Below are 20,340 nucleotides of genomic sequence, written 5' to 3'. Positions count from 1 at the left end.
ACACTTATCTCTTTTTCTTGAAGGAAGATTTTGCTTAATGCTAGTTTTGAATGCTAGTTTCTACAATATGTACATGGTAGTAGTAGGAGGCGGTGGGGCCAAGTAAGAATGCAGCAGCCCCAAAACATAAGCCCAGCGTATAGCAGTGACAAAGTAAGGAACAAAGGTTGAGTATTTGAGACATCAAGAGAAGAATATCGTACAGGTCGAGAACTCACGTCTAGCGTCTCACAGTCACCGGGTTGCCAACGGACAAGAAGTCCTGCGAGACGTACCCAGCCGCATCCATGCGGAATTCACCCTTTTGACCATCCACTTCTATGAGGATAAAATCCTCGCCGGTGAATAGCTGACGAATCGCCCGAAATGTCTTGTAAAACATCATACTCATCTTCTTCAGCGGTTGTCTGAAGAAGCTCACTTGGGCGCTCTGCTGGATCGTGCTTCTCTTACTAGCGGCATCAGGGGAAATGACCAAACGACGGGCAAAGGCAACCTGGCGAGGCAGAGCGTCGAATTCATACGGTTTGCGGAATGGAATGAAGCTGCGAACCGTGAACCGAATGTAGGCCTCCCCATTCTTGTTGACAGCTTTGACGCTCCTGATCAACTTGTTCGTTTTGGCCATGAAGACAGTGCCCATCACACTCATCATGACACAAATACTTCCGAATGTTACCTTCTGCCACATGGGGAGAGGTGCGATCGGGTCGCGGAAGGTGATATTGCTGTTATACACCGAGTACGCGAAGCAAAAAGCCGTGATTCCGTAGGCACCTAGTACGTAGCTGCGGTGCGAGGGCGCTTGGAACAGCATCAGTTCTCCCTTGGGTTCTTTTGCGACTTTGGCAGCTAATCGGCCTGAGCCCGCAGGCCGTCTGCCCGCGAATCTCAATGTATCTTCGGCCGGCTCCTGGGCTTTGGGCTGTGGTGCAGCGGGCTTCTTAGCCTTAACGGCAGCCTTTGCTCGCGGAGCACTGTACGAGAAAAATCGCCATACTGGACTTGAGGTCTGGAAATTCGAAGAGAAGGTACTCCGGGGACATTGCTGGGCGAATGCCCGGAAAGCAGAAGGTCGTGTAGCAAACATGATGGGTATAGTGTCGCGTTGGGAGCCTGGAATCAAGAGCGAAATAACAATTAGCATGCAGATCTAACTCCGGAGAGTCGAGAGAAATGCGATTGAGCTTACCTTCGACCAGCCACAGCAAGTCAGCGATTGAGCTGGTGAATGCGCAACTCCGTTTAAGCCCGTTGTTATCCGCGGCAGAAAAATGTTCCCGTCCGGGCCATCGGTGAGACTCCCAACAACCTCAACATCCCCGGACATTCACTCCTCCTTGTCGCAGCGCCATTGCCCCCGGCCCGAATGTCTTGCAGCTTCTAAATACAGATCGCGACCATCTAGACGACCTCGCCCAGCTCCTTGAACTCTATCATCATCGTGGTGGTGGGTTCCTAAGTGCGATCCTTGGTTTCCCGGGTTTCCCAGCTGCAGTGCCTCGCGACTTTCTCGAACACCACTTTATTATCTCCACCACTTGAGAATCGATTCGATTCCGACCTACCACAACAACAACAGAGATGGCCTCCAGCTTCCCTTTGCGCCGACTTCCGGCCGCTCTTGCCCGTCGCCAACCCCGGGTTATCAACACTTCGAAGCGTGAGTTTTCCGCCGACTCCGAAGGGGGGAAAAGAAAGAATATCACCATCGCCCTCTTTTCCACCAGACACAACCAGCCTTCACTTCAGCCCTCATATCCAAGCACAAGCACAACCTCCACGAGCCCTCACCTCCCTCCGCTGCACACACACAGACACATACACCTCGCTAACAAACCCATCCATCCACACTACAGGCCTGAACTCCACCGCCGCCGTGCAGTACCAGAACCCCGCCTACCCGCTCTACCCATCGGTCAGCAGCCTGCTGCACGAGAAGGGGATCCCGGAATCGGAGATCTCCAAGATCCCCGCCACGGGCCCCAAGGGCCGACTCCTGAAGGGCGACGTGCTCGCCTACCTGGGCAAGATCCCCGCCGAGTACCCGGCGACCCAAGCGGCGCGCTTCGCCAAGCTGGGCCAGCTGGACCTGAGCAACATCAAGATTGTCGCTGCTGAAGCCCCCAAGCCCGCCGAAGCCGAACCCACCCCCAAGCCTGCCGAAGCCCCCGTCTTCCGTCCACCTCCCACCACCCGCGTCGCCGTCCCCATCTCCCTGGCCGCCGTGCTGCACGCCCAGAAGCGCCTGCAGGACAAGCTGCACATCACCGTGCCGCTGTCGACCTTCCTGGAGCGCGCCACCGACCTCGCCAACGAGGACCTCCCCCGCTCCGTGCGCGAGAAGCCCACGGCGGACGAGCTCTTCGACGAGCTCGTCCTCGGCGCCGCTCCCGCCCGCACCTCCCGCGGCGAGTACTTCCCCGAGTTCAACGCCGAGGAGGACGCCGTCGTCATCCCCAAAACCAAGTCCGTCACGGAGGATATCATCGACATTCTGGCCGGCAGTGGCAAGGCCGCCGCCAAGAAGGTGGTTTCCTCGGTTTCCTCGGTCACCGGCGCAGCGCCGGCCGCGGGCGCGGCCAACGTCTTCAGCTTGACGGTCCCCGTGGGCGATGAGAAGAGAGCTCAGGTTTTCTTGGACCGCGTCAAGTCGCTGTTGACGGTTGAGCCGGGCCGGCTTGTTCTATAGATCTGTTTCTTTTTTTTTCGCCTGTTCTTTTTTTATTCATCCCCGTGCACGTCTCGTTTTGGAATGACGTTTCCTATTTTTTTTCGCCCCCATCTTGTAAGTACTGATAGCCCTAACGGGGAGGCCTTCTTTCTGCGTCTACTTTTCCGCAGCTAATGCTCGTCAAGTATAGCATACACACCCACACACACACATATACAACATTTACAACTCTCACAGGTAATGGAATGAAACCAAAGTGCATTTTGATGTGCTGGTAGTGAGCTGGAATTACCAAATATAGAAATCAAAAATATTCCTTCAAGATGCCAAATTTGACTGAGCTTATGCGCTGAGTCGCCTGTAAATCACATCTGAGGAAAGCGTGGTTGTTGTATTGTCTTACGTAACATCTTCCCCGTCAGAGAGCTGCTATTCCTAGCTCATCATGCGCGGTATGAATAAATGCTTTGTTGGGCTTGTGGCTTGATCGCCAGCTCTTCATCGGTTGCCGATAACGGGGTAAGTAGTGAGAGGGGACAGAGAGATTTAAAGTATATCATGCCATTAGGATGGAGATGAGACAGCAATGGGAGAAGTAGGGGAGAGGGGCAACGCCTCGGTCTTGGTTTCACCTGAAAAACACCATGAGCGCCGCTGCTGAGAAAGAGACTTCATATCTTTGGGTCAAACTGGAACTGCGCTTGCTGGAACTCCAAGGCCCAAGGAAGGCCGCGAGAAAGGAAAATCAAGGGAATAAAGAACAAAGGGGAAGCCGTGGTAGTAGAATGGAAAAGAAAAAAGACATGGGCCAAAGTACATGTGGTGAGAATCAGATGAGGTCCAGTCAAGCGCGCGATGTGCATGCAGAAGAGGAAAACTTGCAATCGCCCATGTAAATGCCGTGAAAATCCACAAGATGCGAGAAATGCCAATAGGAAAACCGTGAGAAAATGACCATCCCCCAGACCGTCCAAGGACATGCCCAGCATCGAATAAACGCCAATGCCCTGGAACGCCGAATCTAATGCATATCGGAAACTGCTAATAAATAGTCAAGCGTGACATAGCACAAAGGTTCAAGGGCGACTAGTAGCCGAGGCTGTCACCGAATAGTACCCCATTCAGCCAGCTTACTGCCTTCACGACCGTGCTCTCTTCCTGGTCTTTTGTTGAAGATCTTCCAGAAACGTAAAGTCTCGTCGCCAGCACCAGTGACGACTGTTTGACCATCCGGACTCATAGCCAGGTAAAGTACACGGAAAGTATGCCCAGTCAAAGATACGATTTGCTCCATGCGGGGGTATTTCCAGATCACAATCTGGTTTTGACTATACCCATGGGTGCTGATAATCTCATCCGAGTTTTTCGACCACGCCAGGTTACAGACCTGGCTTCCTGTGTCAACCTCTTTGATTAAGGATCCTGTTGACGTGTTCCAGAACTTGATTGTTCGGTCCGCCGTTCCACCACCCGAGGCTAGGAGATGGTGTTGATGAGGCGACCAAGCAATTGCTTTGACTGCGGCCGTGTGGTCGGAGAAGCGATAGAGAGGAGTTTCGTTCAACTTGTCCCAGACCAACAATTTGTTGTCGTTACCGCCAGAAGCTAATTGGCCATCTTCCGTGTTCCACCTGAGACCACACACCTCTTGCTTGTGACCGGACAAACGGCGCAAGAATTGATCTGGCGAACGAACATCTCGGTGGAAAATCAGGCGATCTCGTGACCCTGAGGTCAGAATGTGGTCGTTCCAGGCTAACGCTCCGACACGGTTAGTGTGCCCGATCATCGTTCTTAGACGGCGACATCGCTCTGCGTCCCAGATTTGCACGAGTCCTTTGCCTGTCCCAATTGAAAGGTGAGTACCCTAAATTAACCGGAATTTGAGTCAGTATCGAAGACTTCGGCTTGCTGAACATCTGACACCTACCCGTTGAATCCAGCTCACACTCGTGACAGTATCATCTTTCAGTTCACACAGTTTCGTAACCCTTCCAGTCTGCGAATTCCACATATAGACCGAATTACCTAGACCAACACCAAGGACATTACTGCTTCCCCAGTCTACCAGATTCAGATAGAAGTCATCTTGTAAATCGGGTGCGTCAAGTACTTTATACGGCACTTTGTTAACGTAGCGAGGCTGTTTGCGGGGTGTTTCTAATATCCGTTGGCTGTCGTATCGGATCGGGGAAAGGCTGTAGAGCTCTGACCGAACGTTCAGGTTCGGACCATGTTGACTTCGAGGAGTCTTAGATGGCGTCGGATGACCAGATCCAGCGCGTGAGGAGGCGTAGTTGAAAAGATTTTTATGGGGAGTGGACGGCGTTATACTGGCTGGGGGGAGGCTCGATACGACATGTGACGGAGGGGTATGAGAGCGAGTCTTGTCGTTAATTCCGTTCGCAAACCCCAGCAGCGGATCCGGCGATAATGAGTCTAGGTCTGCCTGAGGAACGGTGTTTCCGAAAAGCTCACTCCGCAAGACCCGTGAGTACATTCTGTTTGCTTCTTCGGCTGAGTGATCATTAGCCAAAGGGATCAGCGCCACACTTGTGTGCAAACTCACTCTTTTGAAAATGAAGCTCCGAATGAGGAGCGCGTTTCTTAGATTTGGAGGGAGTCGAGGGACAGCCGTCTTCATGAAGGAGGCTGTAGGTTGCTTGCAGGTCTTGCCCCTCACGGTTGGGTATGAATCTATAAGGCGGCGTAGGCACGTTAGCAAGGAGCTCAAGGGATTGCTTCACAATATGACCGAAATGGCCGAGCTGATGTAGGAAGGTGCCAGAAGTGTGGTGCTACTGACCTGTCGCCGTATACTCGTTGCCTCTTCCGACTGGGGCTTGTGCCGGGTGTTCTCTCGCGAGGGTTTCCAGCGTCCTCGTAGTCCCTTAAAGCCTTCGCGAGCGCATCGGGATCGATCGCTTCTGAGGTGTTTCGGCTCTTTTGTTGTCTCCCTTGCGATTCGGGGTAGAAGAGGGTCTTCTTTGCTGGCATACTAGGGGGGGTTCTTGAGCCAGGAGGGGATGCGATAGACAATGCGTTGGCAGCACGTTCCGGCGACTTCCCACTTCTTGCTGCGCTGCGGGTAGCAGGAGGATCAAACTTCCGGGGGTCGCCCATGGTTTCGAGGGAGGGGTGACCGATCCTCACGAGGAACAGTACAAATGGCGGTCGAAAGCGGGATCAAGTCAGGTAGGGTCAATGCGACAGATCCCCACGGTCGACGAGTCGCAAACGCAGCGAGATGCGAAGTCAAGTTAGAGGAACAGCAATTCTCGTAGGTCTATTATTATATGGGTTGTTTATTTGGTCGATCAATCGGCGCTTCAAAGGTTCGTGGGGGGGGGGGAGGTGAGGTGAGAGTTGGAAGTGTTGACGACAACAGGCGAGCCCTTGTGCTCCGCTCCGGGTTCAATGAAACCAAATAAACTTGGGAAGTAGGCGGGCAGTGAGGATAACGGCGGCAAGGGAATGAAACAGACAGAGTCTCTCACCAGACCCAAGACTGAATTGATAGAATGGCACAAATTGTGGAGGTCATTTGAGATTGACCCGACCACTTTGGGTTGGTGAGAAAGAAAGAGGGAGAAGGGTTGAGACAAGATCAATCCAAGGAAGGGTTGACTGGCTGGCTGGCTGGCTGGCTGGTTGGCAGCGGCGGCGGCGGCGATGGGCTTCCCTCCCTCTCTCTCTCTCCTCTCCCTCTCTCAGTCTCTGGGCTGTCTGTCGCTCGACCGTTCGAAGGGGATCTTTCCAGTGATCCACTGCACCCACCGCACTCAGTCACGCGTCGGGTGCGCTAAACCGGTTCTGGAACAACACAAGGAGGTTGGCCTGACGCTGCAGCTGTATTGACTTAGATGACGATGGCCTTTTCCTTGGAGAAAACAAAAGAAAAAAGAAAGAAAAAAAGTCACCAGAGAATTGAAATTCATGCGATGACTACCCTGATGAAAATAATCACTTTGCAATGATCCTGTAGTGGTCATTCATATATACAATGTCCTTTTGAGTAGGAGTGGGAGGGTTGAAAGATGGGGAAGCCCCGTCTCCGTCATGTGTTGTTGGTCGCGCGGCTGCAGATGATGATTTAATTATTATTGTTTATCGCCTGCAAGTTGGTTACCACCGACTACTATCGACTTCCGATATCCTTCCTTTCCCCCACCACAACAAGATTATCGTACAAGTTAAGTTGTAAGCATGGAGAGCAACATCCTACTTCCAGTCAGTCAGTCAACGAGTCAATGAATCAAGATCGATAGAATTATCGCTTCTTTGTTGGAAGAAAAGACGATCTGATTTCGAAGTCATTGTCTTTTGTTGTTCATTGACGCGAAGCGCCGACCTGGTGATTGGATCAGGGCGACTGTTATCGAGCGTGCCAGGGCCACGAGCACCAGCAGCGCGACCGCCTCTCATTCCACGCGCCCTGCGAAAGAACGCGCCATGGGGGAAGCTTGGGCCAGGCCCTTCCTCCAACAGGAGACTTTTCGACCACAGAATCCCGATTATTTCATCCTGCAGTTGATCCCAGTCGCAGCATGAGTCTCTAACTGGACTTGCTCTTCCGTGTCACAACCGCCGCTTTAGTGGCGTTCAATTCCCCGTTTCGATGATGCAGTCGATCTAAGATAACTAGTACGGAGTAGATGCCAGTGGTCTACTACTACTAAGATAGTGCCTGGACCAAGAATCCGAGCCAACCCACTTGATCCGGTAGATCAGGGCAGATCCCAGTGAGTCAGCGAATGCTCAGGACTCCTTTGAGTCTGACTTCTTGCTTCTCGGACCATTCAATATCTCTGATCTTTGTCTCGAATGTTTCAGTGGCTTCTTATTCCGTGGCTTTTCTCGACGAGACACTAGAATCGACCTGATGCTATTAGCCAAATAAATCGAATCACATTGATTCGACATGCTGCCATGGCTGTCCATGATAATTCTTCGCTGGTCTACTCATCGCATACTATCGAGATTACAGTTTAAAACTGCAATGGAACGGTTATTTAACTTGTCCCAATATGGAGATTTTCATTTGACGCTCTCATGAGCCTTGCGTCTGCCAATTCTGATCGGTCACAGAGCTACTTCGCGGGTAATTCATGTACGCTAGATCAGCATTCAAGCTTTGCGCATGCAATTGATGCGATGCTCAACGAGGACCGACCAGCTGCTTCCACAGTTGCATTCTGCCGCCAGCCTGTTCCTTCCCTTCCCGAACCAAAGTGCACTTCCGTAGATATTTCTCTTCAGCATACGGGCGCATTCAGACCATGCCTCAACATCACCTTGTTGAAGCCATGATCCAACAGCGATGAGTGCCAACGAGGCATTGATCAAAGTAGCGATAATATCAGGGGCACTAGTGACCATCACCGCGTTAGGCATAGGCCTCTATTTTGTTGCTGCGGCTTTCAAGACAACTGAGTATGTACTGTGCAGTCCTGCAAAGCTACCGTGCCCCAAACTAAGAGAGCTTCATCATAGTCCCCAAGTTGGTCTGCTCCCCATCCGTTGATAACAAATGATAAAGTGGGCGGGCGGTCAGCGCGTATCACGTGGAGACGCGTTCCGACACGCTTTCAGGGCTCTCGCCGCCGTGTTCCCCGGGCATCCCAGAGTAGCGTCAGCACCCACCAGTCGAGTAGTATTCACCTCAACCTTCACCGATTGGAGATGGCTGCCAATTTCTTCAGCAACAAAGCCCGGGCTGCAGCTGCAGCTTCGGGTACCTCCAAGCAAAAGCCAACGGATGGAAAGGATGAACAAGGTCGACAACAACCATGGGTTGAGAAATAGTAGGCGCTCTCCACCCAATGTGCCCTTAAATGCCTGTCACATTGACCACGAAATAGTCGCCCCAAGACTCTTGATGATGTCGCCGCACAAGATCACACCACCAAGGTTCTCCGACGCACATTGCAAGCTTCTAATGTACGACGACTTCCGAAATCTGCATCGTCGCCTAAGAGCCAGGAATACTGACGGGCGATCTCTAGCTCCCCCATATGCTTTTCTATGGCCCTCCCGGTACCGGAAAGACTTCCACAATTCTTGCTCTCGCAAAGTCGCTCTTTGGTCCTACTCTCTACCGCTCCCGCATCCTCGAATTGAACGCTTCCGATGAACGTGGTATTGGTATCGTGCGCGACAAAATCAAGAACTTTGCTCGTGCCCAACTCAGTCACTCAACAGGCATGGGTGCGGAATACCTTGCCAAATACCCGTGTCCTCCATTTAAGATCATCATTCTTGATGAAGCAGACAGTATGACCCAGGACGCGCAGTCCGCTCTTCGTCGCACCATGGAGCAGTACAGTCGGATCACCCGTTTCTGCTTAGTCTGTAACTATGTGACTCGTATCATCGAGCCGCTGGCGAGTCGATGCAGCAAGTTCAGATTCAAGGCTTTGGACAATACGGCGGCGGGAGATCGGCTGGTCCAGATCGCCAAGCTGGAAAACTTGAGATTAGAAGAGGGTGTGGTTGACAAGCTGATCAGTTGTAGTGAAGGTGATTTGCGACGTGCGATCACCTATTTGCAAAGTGCGGCCAAGCTGGTCGGGGCCGGTAGGGTCGAGAAGAAGGACGACGATGAAGATACGGAGATGGCAGATGGAAGCTCGGAATTGATCACTGTCAGGACCATCGAGGAGATCGCTGGTGTCGTCCCTGAAAGTGTTTTGGATGATCTGACCCGGGCTCTGCAGCCGATGAAGGTCGGGTCATCTTATGATGCTGTTTCCAAGGTGGTTACGGATATCATTGCAGATGGATGGAGTGCCAGTCAGCTCCTTCTACAGGTAATTCTATCTTCTATTTTTGAACGTCGCTTGTGGAGTCTCAATACTAATCTGGTGCAGCTGTATCGGCGCATGATCTACAACGATGCTATTCCCGATCTTCAGAAGAATAAGATCGTGACGGTCTTCTCGGAAATGGATCGTCGTCTGGTTGACGGGGCTGACGAGCACCTGACTATCCTTGACGTCGCACTCAAAATTTCTGGCATCTTAGGCGGCGCGTAGTCGTCGAAGACGGCCATACCACTACCTTTTATTTTTCTCTAAGCTCTGAGCGACGTCATTCGATTGGCAGGCCTCGCCGATAGTAGTGTCAGGAGGCTAATTGACGCGACTCATCATCATCTGAAGGATACAGAAGTTTACAGAATGCTTTCCTCACCAAAGCCACCAGACTCTGTCATCTTCTTTCATGCATCGCTTCCTGTAGCACGGAAATATACAGTGGAGCCGGGAGTCATGGGAAACAATCGGACGCGCGCGCAAAATCCAAATCTGCAACTTGGAGTGAAGCCAAGACTTACGACTGTATGAAATATAACGAACAAGTCCAAACATGCTTCTCTCTAACTCAATCTCAATGGGGACCCATGTAGGTGTAGCAACGTCATACACGGAGGGCATGCATGCATCCTTCCTTCATCGCCGGTTCCTCACGTGCGGCCCGCTTCGTGGCTCACCGACGAGCCGGACGAGAGCCGGACGAGAGCCGGAATAGAGTGTGCCGCATCAAGACTTCTTATGACTCAAATAATCTTTAGATTTTCGTTTTCTCCTTGCTCCGGTACATACATTTGAGGCAGCAGCATATCGCGACATTGCAATAGACCCTTAGAGCACTGCATATAGACCGCCGTCCACCCTCATGGCTTCCTCCGAGTACCCCGCATCCACCCACACCCCCCGCTATTTGACTGGCGACGCGGCTGGCATCCGTGAGTTCATAGACAAGTTTGATGTGAGTGTCTTCAGTGGGACAGGTTGTGTTGGACTTGACAGAGGCTAATTTACCATCCAGGTGTTTTTGTTTGACTGCGATGGTACGTCCTCGCCACGAGTCCGATGGAACATAAGAGCTTCCGCGGTTCTGCACCAACAGCACCTACAGCAAAGGCCTGACTGACCCTCGATCTACAACTTAGGGGTTCTCTGGTCCGGGGACCACCTTTTCCCCGGCACGAACGAGACATTAGAACTGTTGAGAAGCAAAGGTATGATATTTTCAGGGGGCATGCGCCGCTCGCAGACAAGCTAATCCCCCCCTCCCGTGTGCCAGGCAAACAAGTGGTCTTCGTGACGAACAACAGCACCAAGTCGCGCGCCGACTACGTGAAGAAGCTCGAGGGGCTGGGTATTCCCAGCACAACGGTACGTTTTCCAACCCCGTCCCCAGCCAGCCAGCCAGCCAGCCAGCCATATCCCCTCAACCCCCAAACCCTCTACATCCCAAACCCCACCACTAACCCGTCCCCCCCTTCACGACACAGGAAGAAATCTTCTCCTCCTCCTACAGCGCCTCAATCTACATCTCACGCATCCTCTCCCTCCCGCCCAACAAACGCAAAGTCTTCGTCATCGGCGAAACCGGCATCGAGCAAGAACTCCGCGCCGAGAACGTCCCCTTCCTCGGCGGCACCGACCCGACCTACCGCCGCGAGATCACACCGGAGGATTACAAGAAAATCGCCGCCGGCGACCCCAGCCTCCTCGACCCGGAGGTTGGGGTGGTGCTGGTCGGCCTCGACTTCCATGTGAACTACCTCAAGCTGGCGCTGGCGTTCCACTACATCCGTCGGGGCGCGGTGTTCCTGGCTACGAATATCGATTCGACGCTGCCGAATGCGGGGACGTTGTTCCCCGGCGCGGGGTCGATGAGTGCGCCGTTGATCATGATGTTGGGGGGCCAGGAGCCCGTGTCGTTGGGGAAGCCGAACCAGGCGATGATGGATGCGATCGAGGGGAAGTTTCGGTTCGACCGGGAGAGGGCGTGTATGGTGGGGGATCGCGCGAATACGGATATCCGGTTTGGGGTTGAGGGGAAGTTGGGGGGCACGCTGGCGGTTTTGACGGGGGTGAGTAGTGAGGAGGACTTTTTGCGGGGGGAGGTCAGGCCGGCGGCTTATTTGGACCGGTTGGCGGATTTGCTGGGGTGTGAGTGATTCAATTCAGGGGTTGTTCTTGGGTGGGATGGGAATGGGGAATATTTTGAATTGAGAGGGTCTAAGGCTTGGGGGGATGGAACGGAACCTAATGAAACCCGGGGTATTTACTATTTTGGACAACCGGGAGGGGGGTGGGGGTGTTGTGATAGGTTTTGGCTCCTCTCTTCCCGTCTTGTGTACGGGTTTAGGTTGCATAGATTATAGAATACAGGGGATATTCCCCCACCAGCCTTCGTGAATCTCCACTATATACGTATGGTGTTGCAGGGTGCGTAGGGTTGCGGCGGATGTAAAGCATGATTTATCAGGATTCAGGCTCCAGGTCCTGGTGCGGATCAAGATGCGGATCAAGATGCGGATCATCTCTCAACAGCCCCGCCAGCTTCCACAAGCCCAGCATCGCATTGACCGTGGGCTTGTCGTCCGGTCGAAAGAACACCGCCGCCTGGCCCTGGAATTTGCCACACGCGAGAAGATCCTCCTCGGCCAGCAACCGCGTCATATCGAACACGGGCACCTTGGAGTTCGTCTGGGGCAGATGGAAGAAGCCCGACAGGGGCAGCTGAGGCGAGTCGGTGCGCCGCAGCACCAGCACCGCACCCGTCTCCATGCGCGCGATGGGCTCCATCTTCGCCAGCGCCTCGACCAGCGCCTCCTCGGCGATGCGCGCGGCCCCATCTTCCTCGTGGTCCTCCTCCAACGGCAGCACCGAGGTCCAGACCTGCCGCTTGGGCGAGTCGTTCGACTGCGTCGCGGCCCTGCGCAGCCGCTGGCCCACCTCGCGCCGCATCATCCGCGTCACGAACTGCGGCATGTCCTGGCGCCAGACGCACGACGCCATCATCGAGTCCGTCATCGGCCCCAGCGGCGGCCGCCAGCGAATCGGGAACGCGAGCGCGATGGCCGGGATCCTCCTGTTGGACCTTCGCGAAGTCTCCGTCACCGTGTTCAGGAGCGTGAGTCGGTTGACCATCCGGAACCGCAGGTGACGGATCGCTTGGGAGGTCTGCTGCGTCTTCTTCGGTTGATCTGTCCAAGAAGATGATGATGACGACGACGACGGCGATGGAGCGGGTGCGGGCACGGTCACCGGTGGTAGGATCTCGGATGGATGGATGAAGAGACTCTTGCCCTCGGGGTGTTCCTCGAGACCCCAGCCGGTCATGAACTCCGTCGGCATGCGGAGCCCCGTCAGCGAGCATTGGCGGATCGGCGTGGCCAGCGCCACGGCCCAGGGGTTCGTGGAGAGATCATCTTTGGGGTGCGATGGTTTGCCGCGGGCTTTCTTCTTGTGCAGGCGCTCGTAGCCGGGTTTCGGGTCGGTGAGTAACGGGGATTTGGGGAGGAGGGAGGACGGCCGGGGGGACTTTTGGGCTCGAGGTTCTCGGGGCGGTTTGGCAGGTGTTTCTTTGGTAGCGGTATCTGCTGAGTGCGGAGGTGGGGGTTCGGGCTCGTCGGTCGAGGTGGATAAAGTGCGTGTGCGGTGGTTGTGGTGCTGAGAGGGAACTGGGCCATGAATGGTGGCGGTGGTGGTGCTATTGTTGACTAATTGACGAAATTGCCTCAAGCGCCATGACGCATAGGATATTCGACCGTAGACACACTCCATTGTCTCTTTTACTCGAGGTGGTGGATGGCGCGGCGAGCAGCTGGAACGGGAGCGGTTGTCGGTGGAGAAAGAAGGAGGAGTAGAAAAACCCGCGGAGGTTTGGACGTTGACCGACGCCCGGCGCGCAAAGGCGGAGGAGTCCTGCTGCTGCTGCTGCTGCTGCTGCTGCGACAGTCCTACACCACTCCTCCGACCATCACCCCTCCGACCATCGCCTCCATCTTGCCATTACCTGCCTACCCGCTCTGGATTTGCAAGCAACGCCTTCACAATGAATCCAGCTCGTCCCCTGCAGCGAGCGAGTCGCATATTGAGCCGCCCGTCGGCCATCCCGGCCCTGTCGCGGAGCTTCACCAGCTCCATCCCGTCGCGATCACCACTACCAGCTTCATCGACGGCCCGACCTGCGCGAGGATGGACGCCCACGCCGTTCGTCACAGAGACGGTGGTAAGTTTGAGTGTCCCATCAATCCGTCAACCACAAAAAAAAACAAGGCTCACTAACAAACCATCAGGGCGGAGGCTGGCACACATGTACGTTATACTCAATCCATCCATCAGCTCTCACTCAAATCAAGCCCACACCACCACCACCACCACCACCACCACCACCCCAAACCAACCCAACTAATCCCCGCCCAACGCAGACGACATCTTCTCGCGCCTCCTCAAAGAGCGCATCATCTGCCTGAACGGCGAAGTCGACGAAACCATGTCCGCCTCCATCGTCGCCCAACTTCTGTTTCTGGAAGCCGATAACCCCCAAAAGCCCATCCACCTGTACATCAACTCCCCCGGGGGGTCGGTCACGGCCGGTATGTGTCTACCTAACCCCCAATGACAATGCCTAACCAAACCCCCACACTAATCATCCGAGACAAAAAGGCCTGGCGATCTACGACACAATGACCTACATCGCCAGCCCGGTCTCCACGATCTGCGTGGGCCAAGCGGCGTCCATGGGCTCGCTGCTCCTGTGCGGCGGCCACCCGGGCAAACGGTACTGCCTGCCGCACTCGTCGATCATGATCCACCAACCGTCCGGCGGGTACTTCGGGCAGGCCAGCGACATCGCGATCCACGCCAAGGAGATCCTGCGCGTGCGCAGCCAGCTCAACAAGATCTACCAGCGGCATCTGACGGGCAAGAAGGTGCTGTCGCTGGATGAGATTGAGAAGCTGATGGAGCGGGATTACTTCATGGGGGCGAAGGAGGCGCTGGAGATGGGGATTGTGGATGAGATTTTGGATCGGAGGCCCGGTGGTGGGCCCAAGGAAAGTGGTGGTGGAGGAGGAGGAGAGGCGAAGGGGGATGGGAACGGGAATGGTGGGGAGGAGTAGGTACTAGGTGATTAGGCCGGGTTAGGGTTTGGGTTGGTTATAGCTGGTTTTCTTCCTGATGAGTGGAAGGAGAAGCGGGAGGGGGGTTGAGGTTGATGTTTATACATACCCTGGGTTAATTGTCTTTTTCTACTTTGTGTTTTTGTGGTTGTACCTTCTATGTGATGCTGACGATCATATACTGATGATGACGAAGAGCTGGGAGATAGAAACTCCACCACATTCCACTCCACTCCGCCCAGCCTTTCCTGCTTGACTGCCGTGTCAGATATTAGACAATAACTTACTCATGATGCACTACCCCTTACACTTCATCCACGTTCTCACATGATTAACAAATAGAGTCAGTATATTATGACCTATTCTATGCCTATGCAGTACAGCAGAATCCCCGCATCTACACCAGCCAAAGCAACCCTCTCTTCTAAGCACTGACAATGCCGTTGGCATCGGGAGCGGGATTGGGGTTATTGGCAGTAGCCGTGGCAGTGGCAGTGGCAGGAGTCTGCGCGTTCCGCTCCGTCGACCGCCCATTCATTGCATCCCGGAACCCAGCCATGAACGCCGCCGCCTGCTGCGGATTCGCGAACCGCAACGAACTCCGCCCCGTCGTCGCCGGAGTGTACCGCCACTGCTCGCGGACCACATCCACCAGCCCCACGTCCATGATCACCGCCTGGCCCGAGGCGAACCGATCCAAGGGGTGACCATCCTTCGCCGCGGCCGTGCTGCGTCCCAGGTCCAGGCCCGTCTCGGCCGGGTCGGCCAGCAACTCGGTCCGTTCGTCGATCATAGTGTTATGGTCATGGTCATGATCCTCAGCTCGGTCCTGCCTCGAAGGCTGTCGACTGACCGGGACCTGAGTCGTCCGGTCATCTGTAGTAATAGTACCTGTGGCCGCACCCCGAAGAACACCCCGCTCTTCGGAATCGTGATCCTGGCCCATCCCGTTGATGATAGCACTCAGGATATTACTTCTTGAGCCTTGCCCGGTCGCCGTACCGATCAATCCCTGCTGCTGCTGCTGCGCCTCCACGGACTTGACCCTCTCCACCACCAGCCCCAACATCACCAAATCCAGGAGTAGAACCAGCACATCCATCGACAGCAGCCGGGCCAGCGGGACGGGCGCCTTCTGGCCGATGAAGTCGATGAACAAGCCCCCGTGGATATACCCGCGGGTTTCCTCGCCGGCTTCCGGCGCGGCGAAGAGCGTATGGCAGAGCATGCAGAACAGATTACTCAGGAAGATGGCGCCGACGAAGGGCTGGTTCCGGGTCGGATCGAAGGGCGGGGCTTTCGGGGTGAAGAAGATGAGCTGCACGATGGCGCGGAGGGCGAAGAGGATGATGGAGCAACTGCCAACCCACAAAATTATATTTTGTTAACAAATGAATACTGGGGCGGGGTGTTTGTTGGGTTGGGGTCGGATGTAATCATATGTTGGATCTACAAAATGACGACGGCAAAAAGAGATATGGGGCCAAATTGCTCACTCCATATAATACAGCGCTGACAGCTCGCAGTAGATGAGGATATCGAGATCGCGGAGCAGCCGATCGATGAAGGCTACCTTGGCGGTGGATTGGATCTTTTTCATGCGCTCATCGTGTCTGCCGTTGCTGCCGGTGGTGCTGCCGGTGGTGCTGCCGCTGCTGGACGGAGGTCCGGCGACGAGGCCGGGCGATAAGCCGGACACGTCAGCGAAGTATTCCGCATCTCGATACACATCTGGAGTGGTCATAGAGGGTCATGAGGACATGGATGATGAGATCGGAGAGTTAAGAAGGTGGGAGGGTGTTTTAAGGGTGGAAGGATGAAGGTAAGGGAAGTGAGGTTCACGCTGACGGTTAATCAGTTAGTTAATCAGGAGAAGTGGAGTGGAGGGCGGAAAGCGGAGGCGGAGAAGGACCAGGCAGCGGCGTCAGGCGATGGCGGGTCTTCCTCGGTCCGACGGAGCTGAGGCTACTGCGTAACTACAGTAAGTTACTCAAAATACAACAACATTTAGCGCTGAGCCGCACTACAACACTAGCTGACTCGGGAATGTTAGTGAGGTATCTCTTATAAAAAGGCTATACTATCGACTGTTATCTACTCTAATCCACGAAAATCGTCTTGGAGAGGTCGGCGTAGTGCTTGAAGAAGCTTGTGAACAGCCGGATGGAATGGCCGACATCATATGTACCTCCAGTCTCGCGGATACTGTGCATGCTGAGCTGAGGGTTGCCCAGATCCAGAGTACGGGCTCCCAGCTTGGCTGACATCATGGGGCCAATGGTACTGCCGCAGCTGGAGTCGTTGCGAACAACGAACAGCTGGAGAGGCACGCCCTCACCACCGTCCTCGGCGGCCTTGCGGGCAACCTCCTGCAGAAGAACAATTCCAGGAGAGTTGGTCGCGTAGCGCGCATTGGCGTTGATCTTGATCACAGGTCCCTTGTTGATCTGCGGCCGGTGGTCGTTCTCGTACTTGGGGGAGTAGTTCGGGTGAACACCGTGCGCCATGTCGGCAGAAAGAAGGAATGAGGTGGACAGAGTCTGCTCATAGGCAGTGGAAACCTCAGCATCTCCGCCGGCCGTCGACGGCAGCACCGAGAGACGACGGATCACGGCAGGAAGCATGTTCGAGTCGGCGCCCTGAGCGGTACGGCTGCCAATCTCTTCGTGGTCGAACAGAGCAATGAGACGGATGGACGACTCATTGTCTAAGGCCGAAGCATCGGCAACCGAGTCAATCAGGCCGACGGTAGCACAGAAAGAGCTATTCAGGTTGTCCAAACGGGGAGAAAAGATGAACTCATCCAACAAACCACCCAGGTTGGACTTTTGCGTATCGAACAGAATCATCTCGAAGTCGAGGATATCGGCAGGCTTGGCACCGGCCTCAGCAGCGATGAGCTCGACCAGGTAAGGGTGGTGGCGCTCAGTGATCGCCTTCAGAGGGGAGAACTCTCCGTCATCCTCTGCAGCGTTGTTCTGAGCCTTGGTGGTCTCACCGGCACCGGTGCGGTTGAGCTCGGCCTCCACGAGGCCGGCGATGGGGAAGAGCTGGGTCTCCTTGTTGAAGGAGAAAGTTTCCTGGCGGTCAAGGTGGATAGCCAGGGTAGGGATACGCAGAACTATAAAGCTCGTTAGTCATACACCCTGAAAACCTCAGAGACAGTTCATACTAGGCCGGTCAATCTTGATCAGCTTCTGCACAATAGAGCCGTCGCCGTTGCGCACCATAGCCCGGCCTGCAACTCCGAGATCACGGTCGAACCCTTTGAGCAGTTAGCACCGAGTACATGGTAAGAACGAGGTAAGCGCACATGTGTGCCAGATGCCTCCTCCGTAGGTCTCGACACCCACTTGGACATAGCCCTCCCCACGCTTGTTGCTGACAGGCTTGACCCGCAGCACGGGGGAGTCGGTGTGAGCACCAATCATGGAAATAGGATTGCCAGGCTGTTTAGGATCAGCGTCAATTGACCCAGTGAGGTAAGATCGTTGACTAGGCACATACCTGCCACTTCTTGCCGATAGCAAAGGCAACGATGGTGGATTGGTTGCGAGTGACATAGTATTTTCCGCCGGGACGGCAGGTGGATGCCCAAGGATCCTTCTCCTGCAGTGGTATTAGTAGCCCATCTCAAACTCTATGGAATAATCGTCTGTACCTTGATCTCTTGGAAGCCGGCCTTCGCGAGCAGGTCCTTTGCAGATTGGACTGCATGGAAGGCTATATGGAACGGTCAGGCACAGATAAGGCAGTATGATCGGGGCGGAGTTTACGGGTGGGAGAGGCATTGACAAAGGACAAAAAGTCCAGAGCCGGCTGCTTCAGGTTCTGAGCGAGCTTGGAAGTCATTTTGGAGGACCTTGGGATCTGACCGAGAAACCGTGGGGTGGTGCGGAGGAGAAAAGAATGGGCCAAAGTACGGATAAGTTCATAGTCGCCATCACTGAAATCATGCCAAGGCGGTCAGTTAGTTCATTTGACAGCTTTTGAAGCGGGGAAAGGTCCATCCATAGTCCATAAACAATCGCTGTGCTTCTAGGGCTGCCGAAGGGCCTACTTAATCGGCCATACGTTTATTTATTTAAAAATACAACTAAGAAACAGGCACCTCATGAAGACATCGAATCCGCTATAGATTTATGCTTCTATAGTTCATCCCTATGGTGGGGAACCTCGGTAGCTTCAAACATCCTCTTCTTAGGATTCCTTGGCAGCTCCGCTTGTCTCTGCCTTTCCTCCGGCGAGATGTCGTCTATGTTGGTCTCCTCCTGTTTTTCAATCTCCTCTACCAACTCGCCGATTTGGTCAATCAAGCGGTCCTCCTCCGCTTCATCCGTAACAGGGACCTGGTCCCATACTGCCTCTTGCTCCGCACTCTGGACTGTCGGTTCCACCTTCGGAGCCACAACCGGGGTCTCTTGCACCAACTGAGCGACAGGAGTAACAGAGTCAGAGGCCTGCACTGCCCGACTGGTGATGCCCACCACACCTAGAATCGCAAAAGTAGATCGTGCCAGTAGTCGCACCGGCAGCCACACAAGCCACCACAGAGGACCGTAAAGTATGCGCCGGAAGACAAGCCAAGCGATGGTTCCAAGAAGAATGTAAAACGCCGTCTCCAAGTACCAAGTGTCGGATTTCTGCGACCGAAGAAGAGAACCGACGAGGTTGCGCGATGAGGCGAGGAGCGAGTCCAGGTCTGTGTAAGATTCTGACAGCGACGAGAGGGCAGCGGTGGATTGCTCTGAGAAGGATTGGCGACAAATGGTTAGCTCAGAGGCGTGCAGGACAGCAGCAACAGCAACAGGAACAGCAACGAACCTAACGTCTCCTGCGCAAACTGGCTCCGCGACAACTCGGACTGCATCAACTGATGCGTCCGCCGCAGCGCCGCCGTAACATCGTTCGAAGCGTTCTTCACGATCTCATCCTGCGTCAGCTTCTCGGCGGGCTGGTTCTTCCTCTCGGCGCTCTGGGACCGGGAGAACAACAACTCCCGCTCCTTGCGGCGTGCGGTCTCGGTATTGCGTTTCGCTTGTAGCTGTGCGTTCCGGAAGTCTCTTCTGGTCCTGCGTCCGGTGTAAACATCCATCTGTATCCCGAGATCTAGCCAGACTCAATAGATCTAGACTCTTTCCCATGAAGAAACACACATACCTCTTCAGTTCTTCAGTTAAGCGCCCCGCCAACGCGACCACGCGCTCCCTCTCCGATTCCTTCTCGTTATCCAACAGCGCTTTTCGTCGACTCTCGGGACCTGCCTCGAGACCCTCCACCTCCACCCGCAACAACTCCAATTGATCCTCCGCCCCTTTCAGAAGCGTATGGATCTCCGTCCCCAGCTCCAAGCGCGCCTCATCCCCCTGTCCAATAGCGGTGGTGAAGTTCTGCAGTCGAGAAACCAGCGGGTGGATATTGGCCAGGGCGGTCGAGAGCTCCTTCAGCCGGGACTGGAGTTCCGTCAACGATGACATTGTTATTTGTCGGTGATAAGAAGACAATCACACTCGAGTCGCATTAACACGATTTCGCAGATAGGCTCTACGCCCAATAGAGCAGAAACGCTGTGTATGTGACGAGAGAATGAAGAAAGTCTGATGAGGGGGTAAAATTGTCGATGTGTCCGTTCCGCAACAGCAACAGCGTCATCATCGGCTGGCTTCCCGTATCTGTAGAATTCCATTCATTCCTGAGGCATCCCGACTGATCAGCTCACTGTTTGCATCTAAGACAAACACACACC

The 20,340-nt window shown here is 54.5% G+C and overlaps 10 protein-coding genes across 10 annotated transcripts; 4 read left to right on the top strand and 6 right to left on the bottom strand.

The window, feature by feature from the left end:
• Positions 1-76: 76 nt before the first annotated feature.
• Positions 77-1,225, bottom strand: BO66DRAFT_474225 (uncharacterized protein). Its single transcript, XM_025653122.1, has 2 exons — positions 1,193-1,225; positions 77-1,116 (listed from the first exon to the last, which is right to left on the bottom strand). Exon 2 carries the CDS (start codon positions 1,088-1,090, stop codon positions 221-223), a length of 870 nt encoding a protein of 289 aa, XP_025500314.1. The 5' UTR covers positions 1,091-1,116; positions 1,193-1,225; the 3' UTR covers positions 77-220.
• Positions 1,226-1,328: 103 nt separating this feature from the next.
• On the top strand, positions 1,329-2,782 carry pdx1 (putative pyruvate dehydrogenase complex component Pdx1). The gene is made up of 2 exons (XM_025648035.1): positions 1,329-1,663; positions 1,860-2,782. Exons 1-2 carry the CDS (start codon positions 1,585-1,587, stop codon positions 2,690-2,692), a joined length of 912 nt encoding a protein of 303 aa, XP_025500313.1. The 5' UTR covers positions 1,329-1,584; the 3' UTR covers positions 2,693-2,782.
• Positions 2,783-3,673: 891 nt separating this feature from the next.
• Positions 3,674-6,126, bottom strand: BO66DRAFT_182540 (WD40 repeat domain-containing protein). The gene is made up of 4 exons (XM_025642383.1): positions 5,481-6,126; positions 5,244-5,371; positions 4,605-5,191; positions 3,674-4,541 (listed from the first exon to the last, which is right to left on the bottom strand). The coding sequence occupies exons 1-4, from the start codon at positions 5,795-5,797 to the stop codon at positions 3,777-3,779; spliced, it is 1,797 nt and encodes a 598-aa protein (XP_025500312.1). The 5' UTR covers positions 5,798-6,126; the 3' UTR covers positions 3,674-3,776.
• A 2,116-nt stretch (positions 6,127-8,242) lies between these two features.
• Positions 8,243-9,785, top strand: BO66DRAFT_182512 (replication factor C subunit 2). The gene is made up of 4 exons (XM_025642382.1): positions 8,243-8,478; positions 8,536-8,614; positions 8,680-9,483; positions 9,544-9,785. The coding sequence occupies exons 1-4, from the start codon at positions 8,357-8,359 to the stop codon at positions 9,706-9,708; spliced, it is 1,170 nt and encodes a 389-aa protein (XP_025500311.1). The 5' UTR covers positions 8,243-8,356; the 3' UTR covers positions 9,709-9,785.
• Positions 9,786-10,228: 443 nt separating this feature from the next.
• On the top strand, positions 10,229-11,642 carry BO66DRAFT_459937 (4-nitrophenylphosphatase; the record flags this gene model as incomplete). Its single annotated transcript, XM_025652272.1, has 5 exons — positions 10,229-10,441; positions 10,502-10,523; positions 10,626-10,694; positions 10,760-10,851; positions 10,971-11,642. The coding sequence occupies exons 1-5, from the start codon at positions 10,349-10,351 to the stop codon at positions 11,640-11,642; spliced, it is 948 nt and encodes a 315-aa protein (XP_025500310.1). The 5' UTR covers positions 10,229-10,348.
• A 182-nt stretch (positions 11,643-11,824) lies between these two features.
• BO66DRAFT_394625 (uncharacterized protein) lies at positions 11,825-13,298 on the bottom strand. Its single transcript, XM_025648034.1, has one exon. The coding sequence runs from the start codon at positions 13,252-13,254 to the stop codon at positions 11,950-11,952; it is 1,305 nt and encodes a 434-aa protein (XP_025500309.1). The 5' UTR covers positions 13,255-13,298; the 3' UTR covers positions 11,825-11,949.
• A 138-nt stretch (positions 13,299-13,436) lies between these two features.
• On the top strand, positions 13,437-14,897 carry BO66DRAFT_356883 (ATP-dependent Clp protease proteolytic subunit). Its single transcript, XM_025644890.1, has 4 exons — positions 13,437-13,702; positions 13,770-13,788; positions 13,902-14,069; positions 14,140-14,897. Exons 1-4 carry the CDS (start codon positions 13,526-13,528, stop codon positions 14,592-14,594), a joined length of 819 nt encoding a protein of 272 aa, XP_025500308.1. The 5' UTR covers positions 13,437-13,525; the 3' UTR covers positions 14,595-14,897.
• Positions 14,898-14,958: 61 nt separating this feature from the next.
• Positions 14,959-16,452, bottom strand: BO66DRAFT_394623 (DSC4 family protein). Its single transcript, XM_025648033.1, has 2 exons — positions 16,091-16,452; positions 14,959-15,952 (listed from the first exon to the last, which is right to left on the bottom strand). The coding sequence occupies exons 1-2, from the start codon at positions 16,336-16,338 to the stop codon at positions 15,019-15,021; spliced, it is 1,182 nt and encodes a 393-aa protein (XP_025500307.1). The 5' UTR covers positions 16,339-16,452; the 3' UTR covers positions 14,959-15,018.
• A 199-nt stretch (positions 16,453-16,651) lies between these two features.
• BO66DRAFT_394622 (M18 family aminopeptidase) lies at positions 16,652-18,482 on the bottom strand. The gene is made up of 6 exons (XM_025648032.1): positions 18,371-18,482; positions 18,256-18,317; positions 18,102-18,203; positions 17,908-18,043; positions 17,767-17,859; positions 16,652-17,715 (listed from the first exon to the last, which is right to left on the bottom strand). The coding sequence occupies exons 1-6, from the start codon at positions 18,444-18,446 to the stop codon at positions 16,694-16,696; spliced, it is 1,491 nt and encodes a 496-aa protein (XP_025500306.1). The 5' UTR covers positions 18,447-18,482; the 3' UTR covers positions 16,652-16,693.
• A 218-nt stretch (positions 18,483-18,700) lies between these two features.
• Positions 18,701-20,232, bottom strand: BO66DRAFT_394621 (putative protein transport membrane glycoprotein Sec20). Its single transcript, XM_025648031.1, has 3 exons — positions 19,755-20,232; positions 19,419-19,666; positions 18,701-19,341 (listed from the first exon to the last, which is right to left on the bottom strand). Exons 1-3 carry the CDS (start codon positions 20,069-20,071, stop codon positions 18,743-18,745), a joined length of 1,164 nt encoding a protein of 387 aa, XP_025500305.1. The 5' UTR covers positions 20,072-20,232; the 3' UTR covers positions 18,701-18,742.
• Positions 20,233-20,340: the final 108 nt, after the last annotated feature.

This window comes from Aspergillus aculeatinus (assembly GCF_003184765.1).
Source record: "Aspergillus aculeatinus CBS 121060 unplaced genomic scaffold BO66scaffold_50, whole genome shotgun sequence".
NCBI classification, from domain to species: domain Eukaryota; kingdom Fungi; phylum Ascomycota; class Eurotiomycetes; order Eurotiales; family Aspergillaceae; genus Aspergillus; species Aspergillus aculeatinus.
The sequence above is the reverse complement of the archived record's forward strand: the minus strand, read 5'-3'. Positions and strand labels throughout refer to the sequence as shown.